General features: G+C 43.5%; 1 protein-coding gene across 1 annotated transcript in view; it reads right to left on the reverse strand.

The window, feature by feature from the left end:
* Positions 1–14,745, reverse strand: part of STAG1 (stromal antigen 1) — a 383,395-nt gene that overhangs the window by 72,635 nt on the left and 296,015 nt on the right. The window contains exon 23 of the mRNA XM_026649889.2: positions 10,067–10,159. Coding sequence (XP_026505674.1) covers positions 10,067–10,159 — 93 coding nt within the window. The remainder of the gene's footprint in view (positions 1–10,066; positions 10,160–14,745) is intronic.

The following is a 14,745-nucleotide window of genomic DNA, read 5'->3' on the forward strand; positions in this document are numbered from 1 at the left end:
ACATCTAGGAACAAGAATGTAGTCACACTTACAGGATAGGGGACTGTATTCTGGAAAGCGGAGACTCTGAAAAGGGCTTTGAGGTAATCTAAGAGAACCGGCTGAACGTGAACTCTCAGTGCAATGCAGTGGGCAAAATAGGTAACACAATCCTTGGAAATAATAATAGGGAACTATCAGTGGGAGTGGAGAGGTGGCATGATCACTGTATATGGAACTGGTGAGACTACTACTAGAATATTATGTAACTGTGTTCGGTTCTGATGCCCACACTTTTAAAAAGGAAGTTGAAACACTGGAGAAGATTCAGAGACAAGCCACAAGAATGATTTGAGGCTTGGAAAATGTGCCTTGAAATGAGAGATTAAAGGATCTCAATCTATTTAATTTACCAAAGAGACGATCTGAGGTGACTTAATCACAGTATATAAGTACCTACATAGGGAAAATACCTGATCATAGATGGCTCTTCAAAGTAGAAAACAATGATATCAAAAGATCCAGCCTGGAATTCAAAGATTACAAATTTCAAACTAGAAATAAGATACACATTTTAGCAGTGAGGGTAATTAATCACTGAAACAGCTTAACAATTGTATTGAATTCTCCATCATCTAGAGCTTTATCAAGACTGGATATATTTCTATAAGGCATGGTCTTATTCAATCACAAGTTGTTGGGCTAAATGCAGGAACACAATGTGTGAAAACTATGGCTGTGTTATGAAACAGGTCAGACTAGATGACAGTCAAGGTCTGGCCTTAAAATCTCTGACTCTAAGGGAAATCCAGCCATTAATGCCTGAAGCTTACTCACTCTTCTGGTGCAGCTGATAGTCACAGTGAAGTGTTTTTAGAGGTGGGTATTAAAAGGTGTACTCCTTAGGGGTTTGAAAGGATATCCCCACAGCTTTGTGAGGACTAGTTTCAGGTCCACTGGTGAGTGGCATTTAAGTTGATCCTTCATGAATCTAGAGACAGTAGATAATTTGAATCTGTCCCAAGGAATATGACAGGCCAAGATGTCTGATAGATGGAACATGACTGAAGAGACCAAAAGCCCAGAGAACATGTGGGCCAAGAGACAGTCAAAGAGCTGAGGGACTGGTGCTGAGTCACACTAAATGCTATCAGCTCTATGTTTGTGCATACAATTTCGTGGTGGTAGGTTTCCTTTTCTGTAATAGTATACCCTGTACCACCCAGAGCAAATTAAATCACTGGTCATCAGAGTTCCATGTCTGAAGCTGTTAGATGGAGAGATTCCTGGGTCAGTCCATTCTGTTTTGTTAGCAGGTCTGGGGATGCTAGAAGATGGCAATAAAAGTACACTGACTGTTCCAGCAAGTCTGAAAACCAGAATTGTTTTATCTATGCTGGCACCACTAAGATGACAAGACTGATGGGGCTTGGATCTTTTTGATCATCATGGGGATGAGTGGAATTGGTGAGAAGGACTACAGCAGGCCTCTGCTCTAAACCAGCAAAAATGCATCTGTAATGTACCCTCTAACTCCACCAGAGAGGTCCTTTGGGGCCATCTGCCTGTCCCAAGTCAGGATAAAGGAGGAGGGTTGGGTGTGGGGCTAGCAACTCCACCCCGTAAAAAATCAACTTGCTACAGAAACGCCAACAATAGAGATAACAGAGACTTTTAGCCTGGAAAAGAAGGGTCTTCAACTCGAAGACGCATGACGCTGGGTGGTGAAAGTCGTGAGGAAGCCACCAAGCCGATTACCCTTCTTGCAACCAGGAGGATTACCATCGGTACATGGAACATGAGGACCATGTACGAGTCAAGAAAGACGGCGCAGGTCGCAGCAGAGATGAGGAGAAACAACCTGACCCTACTAGGCATTAGCGAGACAAGATGGACGCAAGCTGGACAGAGACAACTGTTGACAGGAGAGCTGTTGCTGTATTCCGGACATGAAGAGAGCGACGCACCCCACACACAGGGAGTAGGCTTCATGTTGTCCAAGCAGGCACAGAGAGCACTGATTGGTTGGGAGGCACATGGTTCCAGGATCATCACAGCATCCTTCAGAACTAAAATGAAGAGGATTAAGATGAATATTGTACAGTGCTATGCTCCAACCAATGACAGTGAAGAGGGGGACAAAGACTATTTTTACAACAGACTTCAGAAAATATTAGAGATTCTCCCAGACAAAGACATTACCATCCTTATGGGAGATTTTAATGCCAAAATTGGACCTGACAACACAGGATATGAACAAGTCATGGGGACCCACGCTCTGGGAGAGATGAGTGAGAATGGAGAGAGATTTGTGGATCTGTGTGCACTTAACAACCTGGTCATAGGAGGTAGCATCTTTCCTCACAAGCGGATCCACAAGAGTACCTGGATATCGCCAGCAGGTATGATAGAAAACCAGATCGATCATGTCTGTATTAGCAAGAAGTTCAGAAGATCTTTGCAGGACGTTAGAGTTAGAAGAGGAGCAGACGTAGCGTCCGACCATCACTTAGTGGTGGCCAGATTGAAGCTGAAGCAGAAGAAGAACTGGATAGACGCGTTAGATAGAAGAGCGAAGTACAACGTCAGCCTTTTGAAGGATCATAAGATCAAGGAAGATTTTGGACTGATGCTGAAGAATAAGTTTTCAGTACTACAGGATCAGTCTGAGGAAGACAGTGTACGCAACAGATGGCAGAAAGTGAGAGAGACACTTAGATCAGCATGTCAGGAATTGCTTGGAATTAAGAAATACCAGCAGAAAGAGTGGATCACAGCAGAGACCTTGACTAAGATAGAAGATAGAAAGAAGAAGAAGGCAGTAGTTAATAACAGCAGGACTAGAGCAGCAAAGGCTAAAGCGCAAAAAGAGTATGCTGAAGCCCATAGAGTAGTGAAGAGGAATATTAGGAAGGATAAGAGAGATTATGTGGATGGACTGGCAGCAGAAGCGGAGCAGGCAGCATACAATGGTAATATGAAACAGCTGTATGACATCACCAAGCAACTGTCTGGAAAGTTCAGCAAGCCAGAGCGTCCCGTCAAAGACAAGCAGGGAAAGTCTATAACAGAAATAGAACAACAGATGAATAGATGGGCGGAGCACTTTGAGGAACTCCTGAATAGAACAGCACCATTAAATCCACCAGACATTGATCCAGCCAACGAAGACCTTCCAATCAATTGTGACAGACCAACCAGAGATGAGATCAGAAAAGCCATCACTATGATGAAGAATAGGAAGGCGGCTGGACCTGACGATATTCCAGCAGAGGCCCTGAAAGTAGATCTGGATGTTTCAGTGGAAATGCTGTACCCCCTCTTTGAGAAGATATGGGAAGAAGTAGTGATTCCGGCGGACTGGAAAGAGGGATATCTTATTAAAATCCCCAAGAAAGGAGACCTCAGCAATTGTGCCAACTACAGAGGAATCACACTTCTGTCGGTGCCAGGGAAGGTCTTCAACTGAGTCCTCTTAGAGAGAATGAAGGATGCCGTCGATCCACAGCTATGAGATGAGCAAGCAGGTTTCCGGCAAAATAGATCATGCACGGACCAGATAGCAACGCTCCGCATCATAGTCGAGCAGTCTATGGAGTGGAACTCCTCGTTGTACATCAATTTTGTTGACTATGAGAAAGCATTCGATAGCGTGGATCGAGAGACTCTCTGGAAGCTCCTTCAGCACTATGGCATCCCAGCAAAGGTGGTCAACCTGATTAAGAACTTATATGACGGCATACACTGTAGAGTGATCCATAGAGGGCAGCTTACAAACAGCTTCCAGGTGCGAACCGGAGTCAGACAAGGATGCTTGTTGTCACCATTTCTCTTTCTCCTTGTCATTGATTGGATTATGAAGACATCCACTTATGAGCGTAGGAACGGAATCCAGTGGACATTGTGGACCCAGCTTGATGACCTGGACTTTGCCGATGACCTTGCACTCCTTTCGCATAGCAAACAGCAGATGCAAGAGAAGACCAACGTAGTGGCAGCCACGTCATCACAGGTTGGCCTCAACATCCACAAGGACAAAACCAAGATCCTCAAGATTAACTCCATCAGTAATGACCCAGTCACACTGAATGGAAGCCCTCTGGAAGAAGTGCAGTCCTTCACCTACCTAGGCAGCATCATCGACCAACAGGGTGGCACGGACGCAGACATCAAAGCAAGGATCGGTAAGGCAAGAGCAGCTTTCTTACAGCTCAAGAACATCTGGAGCTCTAGAGAGCTGTCTTTGGCAACAAAGATTAGACTGTTCAACTCCAACGTGAAATCAGTCTTACTGTATGGAGCTGAAACCTGGAGGATAACTAAAACAACCACCAGGAAGATCCAGACCTTCATAAATAGTTGCCTTAGAAGGATTCTCCAGATCCGCTGGCCAGACACCATCAGCAACATCTACCTCTTGGAGAGGAACCGTCAACTTCCAGCAGAGGAAGAAATTAGAAGGAGAAGGTGGGGTTGGATAGGACACACACTACGCAAGCAGCCAACCAACATCACTAGACAGGCATTGCGGTGGAACCCCCAAGGCAAGCGGAAAAGAGGCCGTCCAAGAAACACCTGGCGACGCGACCTTCAGGCTGATAGCATAAAAATGGGCTATACCTGGAACCAGCTAGAGCAAATGGCCCAGGATAAAGGACTCTGGAGATCTGTGGTTGGCTGCCCATACCCTGATTGGGGTGACGGGCATGAGTGAGTGAATGTACCCTCTATGTGGCAAACAGGGAAGAAGACTAAAAGGAGAGTTTGTGAGTAGCCTCCGTGGGTGCTGTGCTTGGAGATAAGGACTTAGCTAACTGAGAATTTGGTCTGTTTGTTGTGTCTCTGAGTAGCTGATCCCTCCCTTTAACATGGGGATGGTGTTAACCAGCTGGACCAGGCATATAGGCCATCTGCAAAATGAACACCTGAGCAGGTGAATGGGGGAGCGGCTAACAGTGGAGTGTGAGGGAATTTGCAGGGGGAGTTTTATAATGTGCACTCACAACTAGAGTGCCCCCTAGTGTCAGGACAAGGAGTTGCATGGACTCTTCCTCTCTAGTGCCCCCTTGTGTTCTGGTTCTGCAATGGTCTGTCGTTTCTGTGGACTAGTCCTCTGGCCAGGTCAGCTCTCAGACCAGACCGCTTCTGGGGTCAACATAAATAATAAGTCTCAACTCAAAATAGCCACCTGGGCATTAAAATCCATAAAATAAATTCTAGTCCTTCACAGAGATTCAAGGCCAATGTTGTCAAGGTGAGGCTCCTGACTGGGCAAGGTCTACCTGAGTTAGTGCAGCGAGAATGTTCCTTCCCTTTCCTGGCTTAACTCAGAATACATCCCTAGTAGAAGCAGTCAGCCCTTTATATCTCACATGCTGGGCTCTAATTGGCTTCTGCCTACTCCTGGCCCTTCTAGGTACCACAGGACCAACTCTGGTTCTGCCTGTAGCTGATCATGGGAGGCCTCTCTAGGCATCCCCTGGAGATATGAACTCCCTGCTCTTCCCTACCAGCAGAACACCTTCTTAGGGTGGGATGTGCCAAGGAGATGGGGCCTCTGGCAGCAAGTAGTGAATGTCTAGTACACTCTGTCATCGGGAGGTTAGACACTTTTCTGTCTAGCGTACATGTATACTACACCAGAGAAAATGGTCAGCAATGGAAAAGTTATTGTGACTTGCAATGGATGGGATGTGCTATGTTCTGCTTCCTGCCAGAAGATAATTCCTGTGCATGAAGTGCAAGTTAATGGATAAAATGGAAGAAAAGATTCATGTTCTTGAAGAACTATAGAGCCTGCACTGCATCAGAGAGGCAGAAAAGTTCTTGGACAACTGAATTATGCATCGCTAATTCAGCAAGGAAAGGAACAGGATGTGAGGGAGCAGGACAGAACAGAAACTGGGCAGTTCATGGCCACTTGAGGAAAAAGCAAAAGGAAGCATTCAACATGACCAGAAGCAGAAGATGGGCAGTCTGTGACCATGCAAGGAAAGAGAAATAGGAGGCATTCTACTCATCTAGACATATCCCATCACTATCAGGTACTCAGCATGGCAGCTGCAGATATGTCTCTGAAGATTTAGCCAGAGGAAAGGAACAGGAGTCTGCATGGGCCACACTTGAGGATGGACATTCAGCCCAATCGACGAGGATGCCAAGCATGCCCAGGAGAAGATTTCTGACTGTCCAAAGAAGACAGACAATTCTCAATGGAGGCATGACATTAAGAAGAAGGGACAGAACCTTCTGCAAGTGACAAAAGGATGGTGTGCTGTCTTCCTGTAGTGAAGACAAGATAAGCAAGATTGGATGGGATCCAGAAGACAGTGGGCAAGGCTCCACCTGCTTATGTTATATATTGGTATGAATGAGAACTTCAAATGACACTTTGCAGATCTTCAAAGACCTCAGGGATCTCGCAAGGGAGCTGAAGGAGAGGAAAGTCCAGGTGCTCTTCTCTGTGATTCTTCCCGTTACAGAGCAAAATAAGACAGACAGACGATACTGGAGTGAACTGTTGACTAGGTAAGTGGCTAGGTAAAAGTAGAGGATTTTATATATATGGAACTTTGGGTCGCCTTTTATGGGGAGAGGACAACATGTGTGTCACAGATCTGGTCGAGCTCACGCTGCTGGCAGCCCACCAGACAGCTGTGCGGGGATCTGGATCCCCATGTGTTTTAAATCTCTAGAGTCTGAACAGAGCCCAGGCACTATCCCAGTCTTGAGGCCCCTAGGCACACACTCAGAGTGAAGATTCTCTGTCTAACACTCCCACCTGAGAGTTGCAAGCACAGGATCCAGCTGCCCAGCCCCTGGAACCAGCACTAACACCTCAGATTCCGCCTGCAGCTTAAGCACAGCCTCTGCCAGAATTCCACTAAATGTGTGAGCCTGCTGGGTTACAGTTTAAGTCTCTTCGGAGCCATGTGGTAGATGTAGCCCAAAACACAAACACACTTTGCACAGACATTTAACACATCATTGTGTTTTATTTACTCACCTGAGAAATACAAAGACCCCCACAAAAATAATAAACCCTACATGCAGTTCCCTCTCTCTAGCTCACTCTTCCTTTGGGGGACCATCTGAGTTCAGGTTACCAGCCCTTCTGCCCCCTTACCTCATCCAGCTCTTGCAGCAGCTTCCCTCATCTTAAGCTGATAAAAATAACCAGAGAGAGAGAGAGCCAGTAGAGCAGCTTTTGCCCTTTATAACCTTGCAGTCTCCTCTGTCAGGTGACTCCATTTAGCTTCAACAAGTGATCCCAGACTCTTACCAGTTGACTTCATTGCTAGGCGATGGTCCCCTGATAAACCAGTTCTCCTGGGTGGGAGCCAGTCTTTTGTCTAGAGTTCAATATGTCTCCACTTAAGTCAATATACCTCCTTTGTTAACCTTTTGGAATTCTAGGCCAACATGGAGGCAACAGCACCACAAAAAGGTAAAGAACCCCATATCCAAAATGGAGTTTGCAGCTTGGTAAACATACATATATAGAATTCATAATCTCACACACAATTCATAAATTGTGCAGTCTTATTCCCCAAATCACCACAGTATGGTTTGGATTTAGTAGATGGGGAACCAAGGATGATAGATTATTCAGGAGAGCATTCAACTAGCAACAAAAGAGAAGAGTATTAAGGGGGAAGCAAAATGCAAATACAAAAACACATAACTCAGACTCGAGGTATCGTGAATGTAAAGGATCAAGGTGTCAGGGATAAAGAGAAGAAATTCTTTAACTGTCTACATATCTATGCTAGAAGCCTGGGAAATAAACAACAGGAATTAGAAATACTCATTTTTTAAAATAAATTTGACACAAATAGAAATCTGGTGGGATGAGTCATATGACTGGAATGTTACAATCACTGGATACACCTTATTGGGAAAAACAGAGCATGCAGGAGGGAGGGCAATGTCACTGTACATCAAAGATACTAATAGCAGCTTTTGAGTAATTCACAGTTCTGAACTGCAGGACCTGGAATGCTTCTGGCTCAGAGTTCCAAATGATAAAGCATAAAATCAGCTAAACATCTGTTTTAGACACCAAATCAGACTAGACAACAGGATGAACAGCTCTTTAAACATCTATTTTTACTGTGTAGAAAGAAAAACTGAATTATCATGGGGGCTTTCAATCTGAGGGACATATGGTGGAGGATTCATGCTACCACTTGTGATATGTCCTTGGAGCTTCTAACAATCAGTGCTTTAAAAGGCCCAATTTTCCAAAGTTGAAAACAATTATGAACAAAACTGACTGGGAGGAGAAATTCAGACAAAACAATGTGAATTATAATTTGGAGTTGTTTAAGAAAACTATCAGATACACCAAAAAGCCCACAATTTGACAATTACAAAAGAAGACTTTTTTGATTTAAAATGATTGTAAAAAGCCATCATAGATAAGAAGGGGAATGAATGCAGTAATAAAATTCTATCAATCAAACAAATGGAAAAGGGGGAAGTTGACAGCAATGACTATAAATTAGCAGTTATGAAATGCAAACAATTTGATAAGGGAAGCTAAAGATATCAGTGAAAAACTCCATGGCCACTAGGGTTAAGGACAATACAAAGGAATTTTAAAAAGATATCAGGAACAAAATCAGGAAATCCTAGCAATGGTATAGCTCTATTACTAGATAAAGATAGTAAAATTGTCAATGCTGATGCAGAAAATGGAGAAGTGTTCAATAAATATTTCTGATCTGAATTTGAAAAGAAGCTGGATGACATATTCACATCCTACAGTGATAATGAAACATGTTTTATGTCAACAGTAACTAGGCAGAACGTTAAACAGCAGCTACTAAAGTTAAACATTGTAAATCTGCAGAATGGGATAGTTGTACCCAAAAGTTTAAGAAGAATTGGCTAAGGAAATCTCAGAGCCGTTGATGTTTAACAAATCCTGGAACACTGGGAAAGTTTCAGAGAAATGGAGAAAAGATAATGTGCCAATATTTAAAAAAGGTAAATGGGATAATCTAGGTAATGATAGGATGGTTAGCCTCACATTGATCTTGGGCAAGTTCCTGGGAAAGCCTTCAGGAAAATATTAAAGGATAGCAACAAAATTAATGCAAACCAATATAGTTTTATAGAACATAGATCTTGTCAAGCAAACTTTATATTGTCTTTTGATGAGATTTCACAAAATATTGATGAACCCTTATATATATATATGGGCCAATTCTGAGAGGAGACCCTTCCAATATCTAATACATAGTAATGGGCAATTACACTCAACTATGAAAATCTGCTGCCTACCCATACAATCATAATGCATGTGCACACGCACGCACACACACAGAATTTCAATCAACCTGGCAAACAGGGAAGGAAAAGCAGTAAGCCCTGAGTCTCAAGGAAGTGAACATTATGAGAACCAGAAAATTCCCCAAGTATGATTTTTGAGTTAGGAGCTAACAGGAAGAGACACTGACTGGATATATCAATTTTGAAGAAAAACTGAGTTTTCCTTAAGAAGAAATGGCTGTTTGTAAAAAGAAAGACTGTTGCAAAACAACATCTGAGATCACTGATTCAGTGTCCTCCAGGGTATTCCTATACCATACTGGCAATAAAAGAACTGCTATGGAAGACACTGGTTCTCCTGTTGGGGAAGCGTGCAGCATGCCTTACTAGAGCCAATGGCTTGCAACTCTAGAAGTATCAGAGTTCTCCACTCTCAGATTGGCACAGACACAGAAGTGAAGAACTGTCACAGCATGTACCAGTGGGATATTGCATTTTGTTGCATTACTGGGGCAGCATAATGTGAAACAGTGTTAAATATATACACCACTAAAACACTACATGCCAAATTAATCCCTGATGTAAAGTCATAGTCTATGGTGCAAGATGAATTTGGCTCTAGATGCATTATGCTGTGCTCAGAAAGAGTCTGTATGAATATATTTCTATGGACAGTTTGTTCGGTTTATTAAAAGGAATAGCGCAGAAGATTGTTTCATCACAAGACTGATCTAATAAAAGCCTCTTCTTGACTCTTGCTATGCTTAAATGATCAAACTTTTGTAAAGAACATGTGACTGTATTTCTTTACCTGTTCTTTGACTGGAGTGTTGACATTCGATAGGCACTGCTGGCAGACAGCCAGAAAGGATTTCACAGTTTTCCTCAATACCAACAAGTCCTCCTGAATAAACATTAAAAAAGGATAATGTTCTTTAAATATTAGAGCACAAAAACATAAAATCATGAGAATGGCCACACTGGGTCAGACCAATGGTCCATCAGTATCCTGTCTTCTGATAGTGGCTGGTGCCAGATACTTCAGAGGGAATGAATGGAACAGGGCAATTAGTGAGTGATCCATCCCCTGTCATCAAGTCCCAGCTTCTGGCAATGAGAGGTTTAGGGACACCCTGCTACCTATTAATTATATTAGGTGACCCCTGGGTCCTTGTGTTATGTGAAGGAGTAAATAACATTTCCTTATTCACTTTCTCCACGCCAGTCATGATTTTATAGCCCTTTATCATACCCACCTCAGTCATCTCTTTTCTAAGATGAACAGTCCCAGTCTTGTTAATGTCTCCTCATATGGAAGCTGTTCCACACCCCTATTAATTTTTGTTGCCCTTCTCTATACTTTTTTCAATTCTAATATAATTTTTTTGCGATGGGGTGACCAGAACTGCATGAAGTATTCCAGGTGTGGATGTCCCATGGATTTATATAGTTGCATTATGGTATTTTTCTGTTTTATTAACTATTCCTTTCCTAGTGTTTGCTAACATTCAGGCTTCCTGCCCCTGATTATTTAAAAAAACTTTTTGCATTAGTTTTTGGGTCTTTTGGTAGTTGCCCTTCAAATTCCTTTTTGGATTGCCTAATTATATTTTTACACTTGACTTGCCAGAATTTATACTCCTTTCTATTTTCCTCACTGGCATTTGACTTCCAATTTTTAAAGGATGTCTTTTTGCTTCTAACCACCTCTTTTCCTCCTGTTTAGCGATGGTGGAATTTTTCTGGTCCTCTTACTGTTTCTTTTATTTGCAATATTTAATTTGAACCTCTATTGTGGTGTTTTTAAATAATTTCCATGCAGCTTGCAGGCATTTCACTCCTTTGAGTGTTCCTTTTAATTTCCATTTAAACTAGCTTCCCAATTTTTGTGTAGTTCCTGTTTTTGAAACTAAATGCTATTATGGTGGTTTTCTTTGGTATTTCCCCCTATTTATTAATAATATATTAAGCCCGGATTCCCAATCTATTAAAAATAGATTACCAGGACAAGCAAAATAAAAGAGGTGACAAATAATTTCACACACATTCAAGCCTACAGCTCTCCAAGCAAAAATGGAGAGGCAATGAAAAGAAAAACAAGGAGCTCTCTGGAGAGGCACTGTCTGTGTTTCACCTAGCACAATTGGCACTTTGCAAAGGGGTCTAGGTACCACTCTGATAATAAACAATAGTAAGAATATACTATCATCACACCCAAGATATTTTTAAAATACAGATACCAGTTACAATTCCTTGAATTTTAAATTTGGATTTGAATTTTAAAAGTTTTCAAACAAAAATTTAAGACAACAAAGTAAACCTACATGGTATTTATCTAGACCTCAGTACCAGGATAATTCAACATGAAAAGAAAACTCTGTTGAACATCAATAAACATGCATCAAGTCCAACAACATCACAAGGTCCTAATAATCTGCAGAGAGGGGAGCTAGAAAAGCAAGCTTGCTTTGTAGAAAAACCTGCTGACGTACTGGCCTGGGAACAGGAAGTAATGACTTGGGGACCAGAGGGAGAGAGGTTTGACGGACTGGAGAAAGGAGGATTCATTGGGAATAAATGGTGCATTGGGAAGTGTGTGGGTAACTGATGGATCTGGGGGACATCTGATGGAATTATAGATTTGGGTGATGGGGAAAATGGTTACCTACCTTTCCATAACTGTTGGTCTTCAAGATATGTGTTGCATATGTCCATTCCATTGTAGGTGTGTGCATACCTCATGCACAGTTGTCACAGGGTTTTCACTCAGCAGTACGTGTCAGGGCAGCATGAGCGCCCCCTGCCTTGCGCCAGTGCATGTAGTTATAAAGGGCCCCATTGCCCCCAACCCTCCTCAGTTCCTTCCTCCTGGAGAGACTTCAATGGAGAGGGGAAAGAGGGTGGATGGTGGAATGGACATGTGCAACACTCCCTGAACAACAGTATTTATGGAAAGTAAGGTATCTGTTTTTAATTCTTCAAAAGTGATGCACATGTCCATTCCACTTTAGGTGACATACAGTTCGAAATGGAGGTGGGTTTGGCAACTACTTGAACAGGGATTGTAGGACCACCAGTTCATACCTGGCATCATCTCTAGACTGAGGAACGATGGCATAGCGGGAAGTAAATGTGTGGATCAAAGACCAGGTTGCCACCTTACAAATGTACAGGATGGACATCTGGGCCAGAAAGCCAGCAGAAGCTGCCTGCGATTTAGTTGAACGAGCCACCACTTTTGATGGAGGTTCTGTACCCGCCAAATGATAGCATAGATGAATACAGCCTGTAATCCAGAAGGAAATTCTTTGAGTAGACACTGAGTGGCACTTTATTCTGTCTGAAATTGCCATGAATAACTACAAGGCTGATCTGAATGGTTTAGTCTGATCCAGATAAAAGTCCAAAGCCCTTCTAAGATCAAGAGAATGCAGTTTCTCTTCACATCTACTTGAATGACGCTTTGGGACAAAGGTTGGTAAATTAATTTCTTGATTAATGTGAAAACCAGAAATCCACGTAGTCAGGAACTTAAGGTGAGGCCGAAGGAAGACTTTATCATTGAAGAAAACTGTGTAGGAAGGTTCTGACACAGCTCTCCTACTCTCCTGGCCAAGGTAATTGAGACCAAGAAAGCCACTTCCATAGATAGATGTAATAGGGAACAAGTCGCCATCAACTTTGTTAGAATGAAATTCAAACTCCACTATGGAACAAGGCTGTGAACCTGTGGGTATAATCGGTCTAAACCCTTTAGAAATCTAACGGACAACAGTTAGAAAAGACTGATCTGTTATTCACTAGAGAGTGGAAAGCTGAGATAGCCACCAAGTGAATTTTGATGGAACTACTGAAAAGCCCCGGTTGTTTCAGGAACAGGACATAGTCTAGGATATGAGGAATCCAAGCTTGTGCTGGGCGGATATCTCTTTGTATAGACTGAATGGAGAATCTCTTCCATTTTGCAAGGTAAGTAGACCTGTAGACTGGGATAGAGAAGGTGGCTGTTGTCCTGGGAGATCATGTCCACATCTCTTGGGAGCAGCATAGAGGTTTTGACCGATATCAGTAGTAGAGATTAAAACCAATGTTGGTGAAGCCATGCTGGGGCTATTAGTATGATGTGAGCTCCATCTTGTTTGATCTTGGACAAGACCTTTGGCAGGAACAGAACTGGAGGGAAGACATACAGCAGGCTTTTTGACCAATTCAGAAGGAAAACAGCCTGGGGTCACTGTCAGATGTTACCCCCACAAGAAACAAAAAAGATGACATTTCTTGTTTTCTTTCACTGCAAATAAGTCCACTCAGGGAGTACCCCACCATTGGAAAATAGTGTTGGACACATCTGGCTGAAGGGAGTGGACTGCAAACAATCTGCTCAGGAGGTCTACCAGGGTGTTTTGAACCCCTGGAAGGAAGGCTGCTTTGCGGCTGATGGACCTGGCTATGCAAAAGTTGCAAAATGAGATTGCCTCTTGACATAACTTTGTCAAATGGGCTTCCCTGCTGCCTGTTTACATAAAATGTATATGTTGTGTTGTCTGTGAGTAATGACAGACTCTGTGGGAGGAATGCCATAGAAGCCAAAAGGACTGCTCAGAGTTCTTTGATATTTATATGGAGAGCGAGATCCTGGAACAACCAAACCCCATGAGTCTGAAGAGGGCCTAAGTGAGCTCCCCAAACTAGATCCGATGCATCTGTGACTAAAGTAAGTGTCCACTGAGGAGCAAAGGGAACTTCTCTGTAGAGAGGCGAATCTGTGCCCCTCTTCCTTCTGCCCCTGATGACCTTACAAACCAGTCAGGGATGCTTCAGGTTGATGCAATCACCAGTGCACTTTATTTGTAGCCATTTCCCACCACCACCTTACTATCTATATACAGGTTTGTTTCACAGCCAGGCTTTACAAGCAGCAGACCAGGGCCACCCGCCCCATTCTGCCTCTGGCCTTTCCCTTTCTCCCCCTCCCCAGCCCTTTTATAGCCCCTGGCTAATTAGGCTGGCAGCTGTTGCTAGTTGCCAGACAGGCACAGGCCTATTCAGCCAGCTCCAATCTACTCCCCTTAATTGGGGCTGGCATGGCAGGGGGCTGATTAAGCACTCCTTACCCAGCACCCTGTTACACACCTCCCGCATTAGGTAACCGCTAGGTTTGTTCTACCCTGTCCTCTCCTCCCTCTACCGCTGGGGTCACTTCGGGGGAGTCTCGCTTCCTATTGGGCGATCCCCAGGGTTGTCTATGCGGCATTTGTTCATCCCCCACCCGCAGACCGTACACTGTGTAGGGGGTGGATGGCTCCACAGCACTGCTGCCACCCACAGGTCGTCCACACCAATTGCACTCCCAGGTTTGGACTCCCTGCTTCTCCCCCTTTCCCTGCGGCAGGGGATTGGGGTCAGTCCAAATTTCCCCCAGGACACCCAGGGCCTCAGGTTCTTCTAACCTGTCCAGTGGGACTGGGGTCCCTTTGCCTGGGGGCTGCA

Source organism: Terrapene carolina, unplaced genomic scaffold (genome assembly GCF_002925995.2).
Source record: "Terrapene carolina triunguis isolate 2854851 unplaced genomic scaffold, T_m_triunguis-2.0 Scaffold88, whole genome shotgun sequence".
NCBI lineage: Eukaryota > Metazoa > Chordata > Testudines > Emydidae > Terrapene > Terrapene triunguis.